Source organism: Balaenoptera ricei, chromosome 14 (assembly GCF_028023285.1).
Source record: "Balaenoptera ricei isolate mBalRic1 chromosome 14, mBalRic1.hap2, whole genome shotgun sequence".
In the NCBI taxonomy this organism is placed as follows: domain Eukaryota; kingdom Metazoa; phylum Chordata; class Mammalia; order Artiodactyla; family Balaenopteridae; genus Balaenoptera; species Balaenoptera ricei.
This window is the reverse complement of record NC_082652.1, coordinates 37,863,697-37,884,641: the sequence shown is the minus strand read 5'-3', so window position 1 is coordinate 37,884,641 and position 20,945 is coordinate 37,863,697. Positions and strand designations below refer to the sequence as shown.

The window sequence follows — 20,945 nt, the reverse complement described above, 5'->3', positions numbered from 1 at the left end:
TAATTAAGCTGGATATTACTGGATTTGCTGCCTCTCCCTTTACCTCTGAATTTTGGAGAAGTTTTTGTTCAAGTTACATCAATCAACCAATATCTTTTTAGCATCTACTAAGTGAAGGCCCAAGACCCAGGTACGGTGGAGGAGAAAATGATGAATTTGGGAGATACAAGACACACAGAACAGTAATAGGAGGTAGCATTTAGTGAGTGCCCAAGGGGGCCCTCTGGGAGTTGAGGGGAGTGTCTTTACTTTACCATGGAGGAGAAACTTCTCAGTGTGATACATTTCCTTTTTTTCCTCTTCGTTTTCCATCGGTCTTCTATCCCCCTCATCTTTTCCTCTTCTTTTCTCTTTCCCTCCCTCCTTCCCTCCCTCCCCGCTCTCTTCTCCCTTCATCCCCCACCAAAATATATATGATATATATCATATATATGTTTGATCATATATATATGATCAAATTATATATTTGATCATATGTGCATATATATATGGTCAAAATATAAAGGTGAGAATATTCCAAAAAAGATTCCAAAAATAGGGGAAAATGTGAGCAAATGGGACCAGAAAGACTGGAGTGTCTAGATACTAGGGATGCTGAGAAGTCCTATTAAACGAATCTCCTCCCACCAGGGCCCTTTGCACCTCCCTCTATCTGGGAACCTCCCCCATATGAGTTTGTGTTCTTTCTTCACTTGTAAGCATGGAAGGGGGCTTCCCTGGTGGTGCAGTGGTTAAGAATCCACCTGCCAATGCAGGGGACACAGGTTCGAGCCCTGGTCCAGAAAGATACCACATGCCGCAGAACAACAAAGCCCATGCGCCACAACTACTGAGCCTGAGCTCTAGAGCCTGCGAGCCACAACCACTGAGCCCACGAGCCACAACTACTGAAGCCCATGTGCCTAGAGCCCATGCTCCACAACAAAGAGAAGCCACCGCAATGAGAAGCCCGCGCACCACAACCAAGAGTAGCCCCCGCTCACCACAACTAGAGAAAGCCCGCGGGCAGCAACGAAGACCCAACGCAGCCAAAAATAAATAAACAAAACATAAATAAATTTATTTTTAAAAAAAGAATATAGGAAGGGCTTAAACGACTTCCTATATTCTATATAAAAAAAAAAAAAAGACATGGAAGGATACTGTCTGCCTCACAAAATGAGTGGGGAAGCTGGGCAGCTGTGCCTAGGGCCCAAACTCAGTAGGCCACAGTGAGACACTGCAGGATTTTATTTTTAATTTTTATTTATATTTATTTTTGGCCGTGTTGGGTCTTCGTTTCTGTGCGAGGGCTTTCTCTAGTTGCGGCGAGCGGGGGCCACTCTTAATCACGGTGTGCGGGCCTCTCACTATCGCGGCCTCTCTTGTTGCGGAGCACAGGCTCCAGACTCACAGGCTCAGTAGTTGTGGCTCACGGGCCTAGTTGCTCCGTGGCATGTGGGATCTTCCCAGACCAGGGCTCGAACCCGTGTCCCCTGCATTGGCAGGCAGATTCTCAACCGCTGTGCCACCAGGGAAGACCCACTGCAGGATTTTGAGGGAAGAAACAGTATGCTAGTGTTCAAATGGGTATTGATGATTTATTTATGAATAATAAATAATGAAAATTTATTGAATAATAAAATATAATAATAAATTTTTTTATTTTATTATTTTATTTTTAAATTAATAATAATAAATTATTGTATTATTACTGAATAAGAAAAATATTTTCAATAAAATCTTTTCACAGATTTTGGAATCAAGAGGCTGCAATGACAATGGAAAATATGTTGAAAAATTGAGATAGTGAACAAATTATTTACTAATATGGTTCACAAAATGATCTTTCATAAAGGCAGTATTAATTTTTTCTTTTTAATTTATAGTTCTTTTTTTTAATTTAATTTATAGTTCTTTAATTCTAAAAGTAACAAAATCACAAATTCCAAAACTTTATTTATTTTTCTTTAAAATTTTTTTTTTTGCCATGCCACCCAGCTTGCGGGATCTTAGTTCCCCCATCAGGGATCGAACCCATGCCCCAGCAATGAGAGCACGGAGTCCTAACTACTGGACTGCCAGGGAATTCCCCCCAAAATTTAGAAGACAAAGATTATCCACAGTCCCACCATCTTCACAAAACTGTTATCATCTTACTATTTTTTCTTATTCACATTTTCCACTTATTTTCTTAGATGGATTCCAAAAAATTGAATTATTTGTTTAAAGGTTAACATTTTATTGATATATATTGCCAAATTTGATAGCAGCAATGTCTAAAGTACTACTTTCTCATATCCTAACATTTCAATTAAAAAAAAACTTTACTAATAAATGAAAACTTTTCTTACTATTACAACTTTTATGTTTTTGATTATAATGTACATTTTTCCAAGTTTGCTTACTACCTGAATTTCTTCTTTTGTGCATCCTATTTAATTCAGTGGGTAAGATTTTGTGTGTTCTGATTAGATCAACACACCAAGCTCTCAAACCTGCCAACAGTGAAATAGCAACATACTAAGGAAAATAACAGGAAAGATGAGGGAAAAGAATCACCCTGTCATTTCCATTCAAATATATGAATATTTGTTAGGTCCTTACTCCAAGAATGTAGCTCGTTAAAATATGAATCCCAATTTTATGAGGTAGAACATATGTTAAGAACCCTCCTCTGGAATTCTCATCTAGTCATCTAGCATCCTAAATGCCTAACTTTATTGATTGGTTTAGGATGTGTTTATTTCCCTATTCCAGACTTTCACAGCTGTAACTGTGGCTGGGATCCACAGTTACAGGCTTGAACAGAATGTCTTGCACATCCCAAGTATCCAATAAGCATTTGGTGATTGGTTCTTACCGTCATTATCAGAATGAAAGGCACACATAGGAAAGAAACACCTTGAATAAAGTAATGTGTCGTAAACAATGGAAGTTTATCGAACAAATACTATGTGCGTGTAGAATACAGAATGAGTATCCACATCAGAGGCAGGGGTCATTGTAGAGGTTTAATAATCCAGGGGAACTGAAAAGATCCCTTTGAATAGTGTTATTAAAAATATCCATACAGATGAGTTTTCTGTTCTTTTACTATGTATTAATTTTTTCAAAAGCCAAGGGTATTTATTCTGTTACTCATTCTGGACTTTATTCCAAGAAAAAATGCACTCAGTCTATAAGTAATTTATTAATATTTTGATTATTGATGCTTTTTTAAGGTAAGAACTGATGCATCCTATATGCGACAAGTAGAATTACCTCTTCAGCTGAGACCTGAAAATCCAGAAATACATAAGATAATGCAGGAAATGTAGTTGCAGGAGAGTATGTCAGTTATGTATTGTAAAGTACTGTTAATTTTCTTATGTTGAATGGCAGTTTAATAACTATTCAAATTGAGTTAAAATGAAAATTCCTTTTTAAAAAATCAAATGTAAATATTACTGTATTCTATGGTATATTCATAGTTTGTATATTAAATATTAAATCACCAAGGGGTCTGTGTTCTATCACTTCTACTACAAATGTGCCACTTTCTAATTAACAAAGATTCTTTTTTTCAATTTGCTTTTACAATATAAAATATTTGACTTCTTGAAAAAAAATCTGTAATTCATTCCTTTGTTTAGTAAAGATCTATAGCTTCTGCATAGATTTTTTTTTTGTGGTAAAATATGCATAACGAAATTTACAGTTTTAATCTTTTTTTTTTTTTTTTTTTATTCATTTATTTTTGTCTGTGTTGGGTCTTCGTTTCTGCGCAAGGGCTTCCTCCAGTTGCGGCAAGTGGGGGCCACTCTTCATCGCGGTGCGCGGGCCTCTCACTATCGCGGCCTCTCCTGTTGCGGAGCATAAGCTCCAGACGCACAGGCTCAGTAGTTGTGGCTCACGGGCCTAGATGCTCCGTGGCATATGGGATCCTCCCAAACCAGGGCTCGAACCCGTGTCCCCTGCATTGGCAGGCAGATTCTTAACCACTGCGCCACCAGGGAAGCCCCTTTAATCATTTTTAAGTGCACAGTTCAGTAGCATTAAGTAAATTCACAATGTTATGCAACCATCACCATCAACCATCTCCAGAACTTTTTTCATATTCCCAAACTGAAGCTCTGTCCCCATTAAGCAATACCTCCCATTTCTCCCCTGTCCCCCAGCCCTTGACAGCCATGATCTGTCCAACTCTGACTACTCTAGGGACCTCAGATAAGTGGAATCATACAGTATTTGTCCTTTTGCAACTGGCTTATTTCACTTAGGGTAGTGTCCTCAAGGTTCATCCACGTGGTAGCATATGCTGGAATTCCTTTTCTTTTTAAGGCTGAATACTACTCCATTGTACGTGAGTATCACATTTTGTTTATCCATTCATCTGGAGTTGGACACTTGGGTGGCTTCCATCTTTTGGCCATTGCGGAGAGTGCTGCCATGCATATGGGTGTACTGCCTAGTTTCTTTTAAAAATTAACACAACAGTGATCTTTTTTAACAAGGCCATACAGATTTTACATAAACCACAAAGTGTTTTTTTGTTTTTTGTTTTTTTTTAATTATTTATTTATTCTTTGTTTCTGTGCGAGGGCTTTTTCTAGTTGTGGCAAGTGGGGGCCACTCTTCATCATGGTGCGCGGGCCTCTCATTATCGCGGCCTCTCTTGTTGCGGAGCACAGACTCCAGACGCGCAGGCTCAGTAGTTGTGGCTCACGGGCCTAGTTGCTCCGTGGCATGTGGGATCTTCCCAGACCAGGGCTCGAACCCGTGTCCCCTGCATTGGCAGGCAGATTCTCAACCACTGCGCCACCAGGGAAGCCCCACAAAGTGTTTTTGACCGACACTTACTTAACCTCAGAATGTGGACCTTGGTGCAATACAAAAGGAGAATCTTTTGCCAGTATATGTCACTAAGGATTACACTGGGGATATAGTTATAGTCAGTCTTTCAAATTATAAAAAGAAATATAAAGAGAGGACTTGAAACCTTTAAAGCATTTTTCACCCAGTCGAGCTATTTGGTAGGAAAGCTTGTCGGAGAGACTTAGAGTTCAAAGGCAGCCCATCGAATATAGTCAATTCCAAATGAAGACAAAGCTGTTTTTATCATAACTGAAGGCTATCTTAAAAAAAAGGATACTATTGATAGAATCCTGGATACCTTAATGTACAGTAAATCTCAAATAAATAGAACCTATTCAGCCATACATTTGATGTATTTGTCAGAGAAGGTGCCAAAAAATAAGTTATAAAGGGAACCTGACTATTTTATAGCCAATGTGCCATAAAAACCTTGTAGAGTGAAGAAAGGAAAGGAAGATATTGGCCTCAAAGCATCTGGCAGAGAAAAGCCTTTCCGTGCAGGCTGACCTGGATTTTAATCCTGGCTGCCAGATTTCATAGGTGTTTGACTAGGCAAGATCCTTAATCTCTCTGAACCTCTGTGTTTTTAATGTATAAAATGATAAAAGTAATAGTTTTTGTTTTATTGGGTAGTTGTGAGAACTACAGTAAATAATCCATAATGATAAGTATCAATTGATGGTAGATGGTAGCTTTGATTATATAAATAATACTATTATTTAGTATCTGACTCATAGTTGGCTCTCAAAAATTTTAGTTTCCTGCTTTCTTTACCTAATTGTGCCAACATTTTTGAGAATTTGTCGTGTAAAGAAGAATCAATATCCAGACCAATAATATTCAAATGTTCTTGCTCTCATACACACTGAAAAGGAAACTGAAAACTGTATATATGCTCTTGCACATGATTTTTCGATATAAGTTGAAAGAATAGGAAATTTTAATTTTCCCATGTATTGTAAATAGTAGCATCTTTAAAAATATCTCATCCTTTTTTGAAATGTGCCCAATGGAATCTATGTATCATGGCAATTTGAATATCCAGTATCAGCCATTTAAACAAATAAACGTTTTTCTTTAACAGTAAGAAATTTAATCATTCCATTTTCTCCTTAAACTCTTATATTTTCATTCTATTTTCTTCAGAGAATTTTATTCTAATATAATATATTTTATGCTTAAACATCTTTATTGATCAATAAAATGTAAATATTTTTAAATTTTTTTTTTTTAAACTTTGGGTTTATTTATTTATTTATTTATGGCTGTGTTGGGTCTTCGTTTCTGTGCGAGGGCTTTCTCCAGTTGCGGCAAGTGGGGGCCACACTTCATCGCGGTGCGCGGTCCTCTTATTATCGCGGCCTCTCTTGTTGCGGAGCACAGGCTCCAGACGCGCAGGCTCAGTAGTTGTGGCTCACGGGCCCAGCTACTCCACGGCACAAGGGATCTTCCCAGACCAGGGCTCAAACCCGTGTCCCCTGCATTGGCAGGCAGATTCTCAACCACTGCGCCACCAGGGAAGCCCAATATTTTTAAATTTTGAAAATTAAAAATTTCCTGGGACACAAAAATCTAGGTATCAAATATTCATTCTGGATTGAGTTATCATTGTAATTTATTGTACATAATTGATCAAAATAAATATATTACACATTTCTATGGCTATTAAACATAAACAGTGAAATTTTTAACAAATAGATCTCTTAATGAGAAGAAAAAGCTTTTTTTTCTCCAGTAAGTTAATGGATCCATTAGTAATTATTATTTCTTCCTAGAATGAGATAGGATTCAGCATCAATATCATCCTTATTTTGCGTTTTAACAGATGTGAGTGCTGTGAAAGCTGCTGGTATAATGCATTCGAGGTTAGAATGCTCTTTCCCCAGATCATCCCCTGCTGGTTTCTTCTCACTATTTAGGTCTCAGCTCAGATGTGACCTCAGGGAGGCCTCACCTGATGGTGGGATCTAAAGTGGTCTCTCTGAACCCGGTTATGTAATCATCATAGCACTTGTCGCTCTCTGCAGATGTCTTGTTCTCAGACTTACGAATTGCTCCTCTAGGCTAGCGTGTCAGTTCTGTGAGAGTGACCTTGTCTATCCTGCTCCTTGGTGACTCGTGGTAGGCACTATGATGTAAACGCTGTTGGATGAATGAATAAATGAATAATACCCTTGTCTGAGAGGATCATTCATTTACGGAGCAGCAACCGGGAAGGAAACCGTTCTCTCTCTATTATCATCAAACCAAGGTCCTCCAAGTACTACAATGGAAGAGGAGTCTCCACGCAGGCGGGGGAGTCTACACTTGTGTCCCAAGATTCACCCTGTGGTACAAGTGATATTCTATTGGAACAATTAAACTCAGCTCAAAATAACAAAAGGGAAATAAACACAGAGAGTAACTGCAACTAGGTAATCTGGGAGATTTTCAGCCTGGGACCAGGCACATGGTTGGGAATGTGTGGAGACACTTTTGCTCGGCTTGGGGTTGGGGGAGTATCTATCTGCATTTAGTTGGCCTTGCGCAGGCACCTACAGCCCTGCGGTAATTAATGTGCGGGACGATCTCTCGCAACGAAGACTGCACCTCCACACCGCATTTTAGCTTCTCACACCCAGGGGCGCTCTCGAGCTAAGGCAGACAACGTGAGTCCCCATCCCTGTCTAAAGCCTGTTTTCTGAGTTCAGGTTTCCCACAGAACAGTCTCTGCCCAAATGACCATCAGAAAAAATGCCCGCCGCGTCTGGAGACAGCCACCACATCCACCCCATCCAAGCAGTACAGCGCAACACAGGACGGCCATCAGCCCCAAAGCAGATACAGGTGACTTTTTAATACTATTATTACACTGGTGTGGGCGTGGAGGGTAGGATGAGTAAGGTGCTGGGGGAGGGGAAGGATGAATCTAGTTGACCTGGGAAAGGCCAGCCTAGCAGGTGACGGATTATATATGTTTAATAGATTAAATATATCTAAAACATCTGCTATCCAGTGCATTTCAGTTTACCCTTTGTGAGCACTCATACCACCAAACAGCAAGAACATTCCACCCAAAAGAAAACACAAATGTAACATTGTTTTTGCCGAGCAGATTAGGCAGAGCTGCAGGTGAAAGATATTGATCTCCTCCCAGAATTTCCTGTTACAAAAATTTTAACCTTGAGTTTGAGAAGTGCCCTTTAGCAGAAAGATTCCAGAATCTCGCACAGACAATAAAGTTGAGATGGGGGGGGGGGGGGGAGAAAAAAGAAAAACCATCGACTTTATTGAATGGAAAGAAATAGTGTTTAGTATGTTTCAGAGTGAGCCCACATCTCCTTCTTGGTAACCCTAGACCCAGCGACATCAAGAAATTTATTGAGCATCTACTATGTGCTCAATAAACAGGTGATTCAAAAGACTGCTGTTGCATGTACGTGTATTAGTACCTTTTAAACTCATTATCAGATATTTTCTACCCACCAGTGTTTATATTATAAACGTTTCACTAAAACTGAAAAATTTGGTATTCAAAACTGAAAACGGCTGGCTGTTATTAATCAAGTAAAAAAGCTGCTTTATTCTATTTGCTCCAGCTGCCGGCCTTGAGTGAGGATGGGGGAAAATGGAAATGCAAATCACTTGCAGCAGCCCCCCTCAGTTGTAGGAAATACCTCAAATAACAGAGTTTTGTTTTTCGATTGCACGAACACGTGTAAATTGTTTCAGGGTCCCCTTGATCACCGAAAGGCGCGGTCGACCCCGAATCTTTCCAACGAGAGCGGCCTGTCTCAGGCAACGCACCAAGATACAGCTTTAGGATTTCCTTCTAGGCCAAAGGTTCTTTACTTTTAAAATGCCATAAAGGTTACGCGATTCGGGAAAGCAATCGCGGTCGCAGCTGGCGGCCCAACGCGCCCCTGGGACGCGCGGGGCGGGGCCCCAAGGGCTCGGGGCGGGGCCTACGTCACCGAAACGTCACCGGAAGAGGCGGAGTCTCAGGAGCGGTGGCGGGAAAAGAGGACCGTTGAAAGCGTTGGGCCGCCTCGCCAGCTGCAGTCCTGTCCCAGCTGCAGTCCTGTCCCAGCTGCCGCGCCCGTTTCCGCGCTATGCCCGCCGCCGGCTCCGAGCTGCCGCACCTGACGTCGCCGCCCGCCGCGCAGGAGCAGGGCGCCGAGTCGCGGCCGCCGCCGCCGCACGGGGAGCTGCAGTACTTGGGGCAGATCGAGCACATCCTCCGCTGCGGCTTTCGGAAGGATGACCGCACGGGCACCGGCACCCTGTCGGTGTTCGGCATGCAGGCGCGCTACAGCCTGAGAGGTAAGGCGGACGCGCCACGGGGGCGGGAGGGCGGGCGCGCCCGGTGCGAGCGGAGCTGCGGTGGGGAGAGCGTTCCGGACAGGCCGGGCCCCGCGGTCGGCGTTTAGTTAACCTCAACCCCGCGAGGAGGGGAAGCGGCCTTGGCCCCACTTTGCAGACGCCGAAACTGAGGCTCGGATTAGAGAGATGACTTGCGTAGGGTCACACGGACTGGAGGGACAGAGCTGGGAGGTAAAACCGGTCCTCTGGCTCTTAATCACCCAGTTATGCTGTCTCCCCAAAGCGGGCGCGATCCTGCAGCGTTTGCCCCAGATTAGAGGGTGGGAGAGGATCTGCTCAGGGTTGACCGGGGCCTTCGCTGGAGGGCCCCTTTTCTGCCCCTCCTCTTCCCTCCGCGTCTGCTGTTCCGCTTTGCAAAGTTTTTAAAAATTGGAGCGAATTTGACGTGGGCGGGGCCGCGTTGGGAGGAGAGAGCTGAAAAGCGGGGGCGGGAACTTGTGGTTCACGACAGTTTTGCCATCTGGTCCCGCGAACCAGCTTTCCTCTTAAACCTTGAAACAGGAACGCGAGAGTCCGAGTAGGAGTTCATATTTATTTGTCTTTGTCTTTAAAACAGGGTGGCTCCTGGGAAGAAGTGTGTCTAGGGGGTTGTTAGGGTCGGGCTTTCAGGGGACAGAGGGGCGGGGTGGGGGTCGGAACCGGACGAAAGTTGAAACAGGTGTGGAGGGCGGTTGTGAGGGGGGAGGCCAACTGTTGGTGAAGCAGATTGACCCAGGTCGGGGGAGAAACCCTCCTCCGCGCACCCATTGGAGAGACTGGAAAATACGGGGCTGCGGTGGCCGATGTGGCTTGGACGGCTTAGGGAGTTTTGTCTGAGCAGAGGGATCCACCTTCCTGCAGCTCCAGCGCAGTGGCCTCCGGGGAGCCACAGACCTCGTTTCTACTCCCGCCCCTCTGCTTAGACCTTTGGCAAGTGGTTTAACTTCTCCCATCTTCAGCGTCCCCATGTGCTCAAAATGGAGGAAATCATCCTCAAAATGGAGGGAAGCAGGTGCTTGAAGAATCTGTTCTTGTTACATGAGTATCACCTGTACAAGTGAATGTCGACTGAATAGGTACCAAATTTAGAGAGAAGCTTTTACAGTTTTCTCTATTGTTTGACGCAAACTTACGTATTACCTCCTGGTGTCTGTAAAAAGGGAGGTCATAATGGAGCCTCACGGAGGGTTGTTTTGAGGATCAAATAGGATCATGCATATCAAGTGTTTAAACAGTTAACTATTTTTATTACACTTAAAAAAATAGAGGTTAATTTTCTTTGTGAATATCTAGAAACTATTCAGTTTGGGCCAGGGCCGTATCTACTATCCCCTGGTCTTGAGCAAGTTATCCCTGACAGGATAATCATGGAATAGGAGCCTTCAGGCTTTGTCCTAGATCACATTCTATGTGTTGTCTTCACACCTCTGTGATGAAGGGTTCACGCTAACCAGGTAGTGGGTGGTAGCTCTTTCCCTGTGCACACGGGCATCCCTGCCTGTTCCCTGCCCCAAATCACTGTGTGGAATTCCTGTGTCTGGTGGTCAAGGGGCACAGGAGGGTGGTCTCGGTCTGAATTGTGTCACTGACTTGGGGCTGCAGCCTTGGGAGCTCCACTCTGATCCGGGGGTGCCCACGTGGCAGAGGTTGCGGTTTTCCAGCTGCTCTGTGGTCACTCCAGGGCCTTATGTCCTGGAGCAGTTTGCTTTTACAGAGAAAGTTGGATGGCATGTTCTGTTTTCCCATCTTGAAATTATACGATAAACTTTGTTTTCCAGATGAATTTCCTCTGCTGACAACCAAACGTGTTTTCTGGAAGGGTGTTTTGGAGGAGTTGCTGTGGTTTATCAAGGTAAAGAAGTTGCTACTATTGGAAATCAATAATCTGTTCTCAGTACAGTATCAGCAGGATCCTTTTAAAAGTCACATCATGTCACTCCTCGGCCGAAAGCCCTTAGTGGCTCCCATTTCACTCAGTAGGAGCCAAGGTCCTTACCATCGTGTCTCAGCTCTGGCCTCAGCCAGAGTCCCGCTCACCCTGCTCCTCCCATCCTGGCCTCCTTGCCGATCTTCGCGGACGCCGGGACATTCCCACCTAGGGCCCGGGCACCCGCTGGTCCTGCTCCCTGGAACCTTCTGCTCCGTGTAGCATGACTCGCTCCCTCACCCTCCAGTCTCTGCTCGGTGAGCTTTCCCTGCCTCGGATCTAAAACTGTGATTACCTCCCCACCCTCTCCTCCCACCCCTCCTTTGATTTCTCTACAGAGAAATATCTTATGTATAAGGTCTGCGCTCTCCCTTTACCCCCTTCAAGGGGGAAGGCAGACAATCAAATAAATAAAATTTTTAAAATGAAAATATATTTAAAAATAAAAATTTTTTAAAAATTTAGAAAAGTATTAGAAGCTCCACGAGGGCAGAGAATTTCTCTTGTCCGCTGTTGCATCCCCTGAGACACAGCCTGCCACACAGTAGGCACTCAACATGGAGTGATCACTGAATATAGATCCCAACTGTGCTCTCGTGTTGGGATAAGCTGGAAGGGTCTCTCGAGTAACAAGCTAGAGTGCCATGATGATGGGCAGCAGCCACACCTGGGCCTCCCCTCGCTCCATCTCCTGGTTCAGACCCGTGATACTCCGGCCAACGCTGGTCACAGGGTACCTGAGGAAATGGGCTCTGTTCTGGGCTGGGCTAGAGGTTGGGATCCCTTCTACAGGGCACTTATGTGGCTTGTATTGTCTTGGGCCAAAGCAGGCCCAAGACCTCTTAACACCTTTTAGAAAAGGTTTAGATTTGGATTCAATCCAGTCTCCCTTAGTTCTGTATTCTTGGGGTATTTTCTTCTGCATTGGCCTATCTCAACAGACAGCGAGCTTCTACTTCCAAATACGTCAGTGCATATCTCAGAACAGGATGTTTGTAAAGCAGCTAGAACCCAATCTGAATGGATGGGAAGGGAGACTTTTGAAGCCACATGTGAAAGGTCGAGAAATGAGTTGTTGGAAGTGAAAAAAAATTAGTACAAACTCAGTGACAGAAAAGGAGGAACTGAGATGCTCAGAAACAAAATGTATTTGCTTGTTTTATCTTAAAGTTTGAGTGCAGGATTCTAATAAATCCTTGTCAGGAACACATCAGACTCACCTCTGATCATCACTCCACGGGTGACTCAAAAATACAGGAATTAGGGACTTACCTGGTGGTCCAGTGGTTAAGACTCCATGCTTCCACTGCAGGGGGCACAGGTTCGACCCCTGGTCGAGGAAGTTCCACGTGCTGCGTGGCGCAAAAAAAAAAAAAAAAAAAAAAAATACAGGGGTCAGAGTGTACCTGCACTTCAGCTGGGATCTTTGGGCAATATGGAGACGTATGGTCTGTGCAATAGTTAATATTGGGTTGAGTGCCAAGCGTTTTGCTTGTATTTTCTACTCCTCACGGTAATATGGGTGGTGGTTATTACTGCTGTGCTCTTTTTTGGGTGCAGATGGTGAGGCTAGAGGGGTCAGGAAGCTGGTCAGAGAAAGGAGGAGAGGGCAGGCATGGGGCCCAGGCGTGTGTGGCCTCATAGCCTTGCTTGGAACCTTACAGCGTATCATACCCAGAGGCCAGTGGGGTCTGTCCTTGACCTGGATGCACCATCAGGATACAGGTTAGGATGACATGGGCCAAATCTAATGAGATAAAATCTATATAAGAGGAACATAAAGCTTGTACTTGGCACCAAAAAAAAAAAAACCCCAAAACCCACACCTTAACTTTGCACGTATAGGTTGGGGGTAAACATGACTTGATATTGGCACTTGTAAGATGTATGACTGACATATTTGCCAGAAAAGCTAAGACTGATTAGGCCAATCTGTGGAAATATCCGATATACCAGGTCTAAGATACACCAAACAGATTGCACATGAGGCACTAGATTCATCCTGGGGCATCACACTTAGACACAGAACACATTTAGTTAAGAAACAGAAAACTGTTAGATGAGATGGAAGTAATTAAAGGACTTGGAGGTGTTTCGAATTTTAGTTGAGGGGAATAGGAAAAAAGATTTGAGATCGTGATTGCAAAGAAGGATTGGACCATCCTGGGGGCCCTCAGAAAGTTTGGACTGGGACCAACCTGCTTAATGATGGGATGTGTCAGGTGCTGTCCCCTGTCTGTCAGCACAGGCCCACAGGGGGGAGGCTTTTGGGGGATCGACTCTGATGGCACAGAATTCACTGGATGCTGCTCTCCCATCTCTTCCAGGGATCCACAAACGCTAAGGAGCTGTCTTCCAAGGGAGTGAAAATCTGGGATGCCAATGGGTCCCGAGACTTCTTGGACAGCCTGGGATTCTCCATCAGAGCAGAAGGGGATTTAGGCCCAGTTTATGGCTTTCAGTGGAGGCATTTTGGGGCCGAATACAAAGATATGGATTCAGGTGAGGAGACGGAGTGGGGCCTCAGATTTCCTGAGTGCCTCTCACAGCCTGAGTTTGTTCCATTGTTGCAAGTGAAGCCTGGGAGATAGGAAGCCAGTGATGGGGAAGTGGATGTATAACTTGGACCTTGTGAGGGGCTGCTTCAGATTCAGGTGGAGGATCAGATCAGATCACAGCAGGGTGGTTAGCACTTGCTGCGCCTTAGCACCTTCCATACCTTGTTCATCAGCAGATAGTGACCCGGTTGGTGGTTGGTCACTGTGTTGGGCGTAGGGTTGGAAGTTCATCTGGGGGACAAGAGTCCCAGGGATTGCCCTGTGGCGGCGGCCTTGATCTCCCCTTTTAAAGACTGAGCTGCCCAGCACACTGTAGTGGTGCTGGGGACCGGTCTCTGGTCACCCTTTCCTCCCCGTCCTGGTGGGATGGAGGAAGGTGAAACATCTCACCCCTGGACACCCACCCTCCTCTGTCACTTGGTGGCTCCACTTGCTGAGTGTCACAGAATCCAGTCCAGGTCCTTTGATCCTTCCTGTCCCCCCATCCCTAGTTCAGGGGTTGCAAAAGCAAATGCCTACCTCGGTGTGTGTGTGTGCGCGTGTGTGCACGCCACACATGTGCATACACACAGGAAGTAACAGTTTGCTGGCTGGGCAAAAACCAGTTACCTGGAAAACATGTGCCATCTAAAGGGGACAGTCACACCTCAGCTCTAGCCAGCTGGAGGGATTTGGGCCTGATGTCGTCGGGTTCTTCAATAAAAGCCTAAGTCTTTGGAATGTTGACGACTTCGGTAAGTTCAAAATGCCATGCCAACCTGAAATAGGGAAATTCACAGAGACCAAAAGTGGATGGGGAGTTGTTTAATGGGTACAGAATTTCAGTTTCGGAAAATGAAGAAGATCTAGAATGGATAGTGGTGATGGTTGCACAACATTGGGAATGTACTTAACGCCACTGACTGCACACTTTAAAATGGTTAAAATGGTCGACTTAATGTTATATAAATTTTGCCACACACCAAAAAAAATGCTCTGTGGGCCAAACAATTTCTCTGCAGGTGAATGGTCTTTTCTGTTGTTAGAATGTAGCTTCCGTCCTAGGACATCCTCAGGATGTGAGGCTGCACCCCTGGCTTAATTGTGCCTTAAATCCTGCCTCGTGTTCAATTATTTATTCTTCTTTGAGGGACCTGATGAAATTATGGCCTTAGTTTAGAGTTGTATGAACGCTTAGCTGTTGGATTTCAGTACAAGAGTTTTTGTTTTGTTTTGTTTTTAATTTTTACCCTGAAATAATTATAGGTTCACAGGAAATTGCCCAAAAAAAGTGTAATCTCTCGCATAAATTAACATTTGTAAAACCCACAGCACTTACCAGATTTCTCCAGCTTTATAAATTTGTGTGCAATTTTAGCACCTGTAGATTTATGTAACCACCACCACAATCAAGATACAGAACTGTTCCTTCACAGTTCATCTTTTTTTAAAACTTGATATTACTTTTCTGGAACTGTGATGGTGACAGGACTTTCTTCCCCAAATTTAGAACTACTGGACTTGAGCATAGTCTGACTCCAATAAGTGGAAGTTTAACCAGAGGGCTGTGAAGCTCTGCACATCTCGGCTTCCAGTTCATTTCAGAAGGAGGCAGGGACTTAAAGTCCAGAGACCAGAAATGGGACAAAAGTATAAGGTGGTATAATAATAATTAGAGGTTTCCTGATACTTACAGTCAGTAGGTATTTGGCTGTTAAATTGTAATTTTAGGTGGGAGTGTTGGAAGGATAGTGTCTAGATGACAAAAAGGAATTCTCATCCTCTGTTAGTTGGACCGTGTATGGTAGGGTAAATTAGTGAAGATCCAGCCCTGTGCCTGGCAGTGGAGCATGACAAGATTGGTTGATGGTATAGAGACTACGTCCTGTGGGGACCACTGGAAGAAACAGATTGTTGAGGCTGAAGAAGGTTAGCGATAGGAGAAGGGGGAGGAGGGGCACCACGGCCAAGTATTTAAAGGACTCTTAAGTAGGTAAGAAATAGTCATTGTTGTGGTTCCAGAGGACAGACCTAGGAGCCAAGACTCAATATAACCCGACGAAATATGAGACATTTGTATTGTTCATTGGCTATCGTGTAACTGTGGGCCAGGGGAGGCCGTGGGAGGACAGTGTGGTCGATGACCTCTGAGACCCTCTCATGGGATGCTGTGATTCACGTGTGAGGTGTTCTCTCTTTTTGCCAATTCTGCAGATTATTCAGATCAAGGAGTAGATCAACTGCAAAAAGTGATTGACACAATCAAAAGCAACCCTGACGACAGAAGAATCATCCTGTGTGCTTGGAATCCAAAAGGTTGATTGCATCCCAGTCACCCTGCCATGTCTTAACTGTGCCTCCTGCAGAGGCAGCAGGCGGGAGGCGGTCCTGGGAACTGCTTCAGGCTGCCCGGCTGCCCCTGTGACCCTGGCCATGTCACACGTGGTCCCATTTTCACCTTCAGAGGGTGAGGTTGGGCCCAGATGAAATTTGTATTTTATGGGCTTTAAATTGCCTATAAAAATACACATGAAAATTTTAACATTTTAAATTGGGGCAGATGGAATTTCAGATCACCTCCCCCTCACTATTATGAACATTTTAAACAATTACATTGTAAAACTAAAGTCTGCCAAGGTGTACTAAATACCCAGAGTGGAATATTTGCATTTATGATAGAGATTTTGAATATGGGAGGGTGTGCCTGAGTGGCCAATATTCTGTGGCCCCTGCAAATGAATTCATTCCTACTATGCTTGTGGTTTGGTGCCATGGTGGTAGCAGAAGTAATTCATTTCAGCTCGGATGGGAGAGCATGGCTTCAGTTGTCAGCGTGCATCCACAGAAGTCTCACGTTGATGGATAGGTCTCTGTCGTCGGCCTTATGCCATCCCTGGGGTTGGAACGGTCTGTGTGGGTCATGGGTGTCGCTGGCCCAGTGGCTCTATTCTCACCAACTCCGCTGTATGAGTTGGTTCTGTTTCACTTTTCCTAGAGCTGTGTTCTTTAAAACCACTGCCCCTCCTGACTTTCCTCTGCCGGCTCCTCAGATCTCCCTCTCATGGCCCTACCCCCGTGCCACGCCCTTTGCCAGTTCTACGTGGTGAACGGTGAGCTGTCCTGCCAGCTGTACCAGAGGTCAGGAGACATGGGCCTGGGTGTGCCCTTCAACATCGCCAGCTACGCCCTGCTCACCTACATGATCGCACACATCACGGGCCTGAAGGTGGGCTCCTCTCGGGGAGGAACGGCTGTTGCCAGCCTAAAGCACTGAGCTCTTATTTTTAATGATTTTTTTAAAAATTAATTAATTTATTTATATGTACTTATTTTTGGCTGCATTGGGTCTTCGTTGCTGCGCGCGGGCTTTCTCTAGTTGCAGCGAGCGGGGGCTACTCTTTGTTGCGGTGCGCGGGCTTCTCATTGCGGTGGCTTCCCTTTTGCGGAGCGCAGGCTCTAGGCGCACGGGCTTCAGTAGTTGTGGTGGGTGGGGTCAGTAGTTGTGGCTCGCGGGCTCTAGAGTGCAGGCTCAGTAGTTGTGGCGCACGGGCTTAGTTGCTTCGCAGCATGTGCGATCTTCCCAGACCAGGGCTCAAACCTGTGTCCCCTGCATTGGCAGGTGGATTCTTAACCACTGTGCCACCAGGGAAGTCCCAAGCACTGAGCTCTTAGATCCTGTAACATGGAAGAACTAATTGCAGAGAATTTCGTCTCCGATTAGTCTTTAAATGTGATAGATGTAAATGAGGAAGTAACTGGCTTACTCTGTAACCTCCTCGGAGCTTTCCCGTCCTTTTGCTCTGTATAAACTAATGGGATCGTATAGGTTATTTATTATAACTTTGATGAATCAACTTTTCTCAAAACTGACACTGGTTAAATTCCTTGTGAAAAGCTTTGGGATGTCTGCATACTCTGTATCGTGTGTTTTTACATGATGTGTTTTAAAGGAATTCAAACTAAACCATTTACTGTTCTGCTTTCTCCCGTGGGGTTTAGCCAGGTGACTTTGTACACACTTTGGGAGACGCACACATTTACCTGAATCACATTGAGCCGCTGAAAATTCAGGTAAGAAATGTATCTGTCACACTTTGGGGTTTGGTACCTTCTCTTGATAAAAGGTCGATATGGAAAACATCCCTCCTGTAATAGGTGTTCTCCTCGGTGCTCTGACAGAGCTAAGAGGACCTGCTTCCAGGTTTGCGGGTGGTGGTGGGCAGGCAGGGACACAGACACTTTACATGACACGTGCTGTGAGGTATTAAGTACCAGTACCAGAGAGGAGGAGCCATCTTTGGACCAGAAGGTTTAGGACCTTCCCAGAGGTGGCATTTAATTCATTCTTTTAACTTGGAAGAGTGTTTAAATGCAAATATTTTCCCTTAGCTTTATGCTAACATACAGTACTTAGGTCTGAACTTTCAAAAGTCTGTGTTCACTTCCATAAGTTACAGCAGCCAACAAAGGATTTGTTTTTTGTTGTTGTTTTTTTAATTGAAGTATAGTTGATTTACAGTGTTGTATTAATTACTGTTGTACAGCAGATTCAGTTATACATGTATATACATTCTTTTTTCATATTGTTTTCCATTATGGTTTCACAGGATATTGAATATAGTTCTCTGTATACTATACAGTAGGACCTTGTTTATCCATTTATATATACTAGTTTGCATCTGCTAATCCTGAACCTCCCACCCCTTCCCCACCTTGGCAACCACCAGTCTATTCTCTATGTTCGTGTTTCATAGATAGGTTCATTTCTGTCATATTTTAGATTTCACATATGAGTGATATCTCATGGTATTTGTCTTTCCCTTTCTGACTTCACTTAGTATGATAATCTCCAGTTGCATCCATGTTGCTGCAAGTGGCATTATTTCATTCTTTTTTATGGCTGAGTAGTATTCCATTGTATATATGTTCCACATCTTCTTTATCCATTCATCTGTCCATGGACATTTAGTTTGTTTCCATGTCTTGGCTATTGTGAATAGTGCTGCTATGAACATAGAGGTGCATGTATCCTTGAATTACAGTTTTGTCTGGATATATGCCCAGGAGTGGGATTGCTGGATTATATGGTAATATTATTTTCCATTTTCTGAGCAACCTCCGTATTTTCCACAGTGGCTGCACCAACTTACATTCCCACCAACAGTGTAGGAGGTTTCCCTGTTCTCTATACCCTCTGCAGCATTTGTTATTTGTAGACATTTTAATGATGGCCATTCTAACTGGTGTGAGGTAGTACTTCATTGTAGTTTTGATTTGCATTTCTGTAATAATCAGCGATGTTGAGCATCTTTTCATGTGCCTATTGGCTATCTGTGTTTCTTCTGTGGAGAAATGTCTCTTTAGGTCTTCCGCCCATTTTACGATTGGGTTGTTTTTTTGTTGTTGAGTTGTATGAGCTGTTTGGATATTTTGGAAATTAAGCCATTGTTGCATTGTTTGCAAATATTTTCTCCCATTCTATAGGTTGTCTTTTGGTTTTGTTTATGGTTTCCTTTGCTATGCAAAAGCTTGTAGTTAGTTTAGGTCCCATTTGTTTATTTTTGTTTTTATTTCCATTGCTTTGGGAGACTGACCTAAGAAAACATTGATACAATTTATGTCAGAATATTTTACCTATGTTCTCTTCTAGGCGTTTTATGGTGTCATGTGTTATGTATTTCCAACAAAGGATGATTTAAAATGGCAATAAAAATATGAGTGTGCTTAATGAACCACAAGGAAAAAAATTCAAACCAAAAACCTTTAGCCCCTTCTGGATTAGGTCTGGGTTTGACAAGTCTTTGAGGAGCTTGGCTGCTGTGATTAGAGGGTGACCCAGGGCTCATCCAGATGCTCCTCTCTGGCAGTCTGCTCCAGTCATACTGGACGGAATACTATGAGGTCGTGACCTGTGTCCATGTCCTCATTGCTGCTGTCTGTTCATCCCAGGAGTCCTGGCTTGCATCCCTTTCTGTTAGTTGTCAACACGTGTCCTCTTCCTTGCCCTTTCTGCCAGGGACAGTTGGGCTAGGGTTCAAGGGACTCAAGTAACCATCCTGTAGCTACTTTTTATTAAAGTAAAAGACTAGGCCCTGTCTTTAACAAATTTACCAAGAGCAGTCGATTATAAGGACTTAAACCTGGTGAGCCACCAAGGCTCCTGACACCATGTGGTTCTACTGAACACCCTTCACTCTCCACATGGGTGAGAGAATTGGTCAGCAGCATTGAATAACCAGGGACAAGGTATCTGTAGTATTCCACCCCTGCAAAATAATATTGATACTTTATTGGTAAAATACTGTTATTTGTTTCATGAAGGGACACAGGGAGCAAAATTAAAGCAGGTTGTATGGATCTGGCAAAATAATGGCCTTATGTTGTTTTTAGCTTCAGCGAGAACCAAGGCCTTTCCCCAAGCTCAGAATCCTTCGAAAAGTTGAGAAAATTGATGACTTCAAGGCTGAAGACTTTCAGATTGAAGGCTACAATCCTCACCCGACTATTAAAATGGAAATGGCTGTTTAGAGTGCTTTTGAAGGAGTTGTTTGAAGGATATTTACACCTAGGTGAAAGTTCATTTTGCTCTAAAGGAGAAAGAACTAGGTCAAAACCTGTTGGTGACCTATCAGTTATTATTCATTAACTTTTAAGGATGTTGCCACTGGCAAATAGAACTGTGCTGGTTCTCTTAGTAATAAAAGACCTGTAGTTAGGGTAACTCACTGAGGATGTATGTAAATGTAGAGATTGTGAATAAAGACAGGAAAGAGAAAATTTATATACTCTTAATTCAAACTTCATAATGTTTTTATGAAAATGGTCAGTGAATTTCAAGAATTATGTATAACTATTGCCCCAAATTGGAGCAAGCTGGATAACACCATCAGTCATGATAATGCCTAAAGTTATATTTGTTTTATATCTTACTGTAATGTTCTGCATTCATGTTTTTTTTTTTTTTTAATTCCATGTTGCCATTTATCTGCTCAGTTCCTGCCTAAAACAGATTTAACTGAACCCTTCTAAACAAACATACCTATGCTGTGTTCTTGTTTGGATGCTGCTTAGATGGGTAAGGTATATTTTAGAAATGCTGACTATATTTCACCCTATTTTTCTATGATTCATGTAATTCTAGCTGCATTTTATCATTAAAATACAATGATTATTTGGGATAAAGGCCTTGAGGGTAAAATGATATTTCATAGACTATTTTTATAACCCTTATTAGCTTCAGCATGGTGTGAATTCTCTAATAATGTGCTTAGACTGAGCAAGAGAAAGATGCTAAACCACCTCAG

General features: G+C 43.5%; 1 protein-coding gene across 2 annotated transcripts; it reads left to right on the top strand.

Moving 5' to 3' along the window:
- The first annotated feature begins 8,823 nt into the window (after nucleotides 1–8,823).
- TYMS (thymidylate synthetase) lies at nucleotides 8,824–20,816 on the top strand. 2 transcript variants are annotated; one of them, XM_059894154.1, is made up of 7 exons: nucleotides 8,824–9,138; nucleotides 10,956–11,029; nucleotides 13,432–13,606; nucleotides 15,856–15,957; nucleotides 16,692–16,867; nucleotides 17,641–17,712; nucleotides 20,032–20,816. In XM_059894154.1, exons 1-7 carry the CDS (start codon nucleotides 8,928–8,930, stop codon nucleotides 20,167–20,169), a joined length of 948 nt encoding a protein of 315 aa, XP_059750137.1. In that variant the 5' UTR covers nucleotides 8,824–8,927; the 3' UTR covers nucleotides 20,170–20,816. The 2 variants fall into 2 exon arrangements, with proteins under 2 accessions (XP_059750137.1, XP_059750138.1); XM_059894155.1 differs by lacking the exon at nucleotides 8,824–9,138 and adding an exon at nucleotides 9,915–10,189 and having other exon boundaries at nucleotides 20,032–20,810.
- The last annotated feature ends 129 nt before the right edge of the window (nucleotides 20,817–20,945 follow it).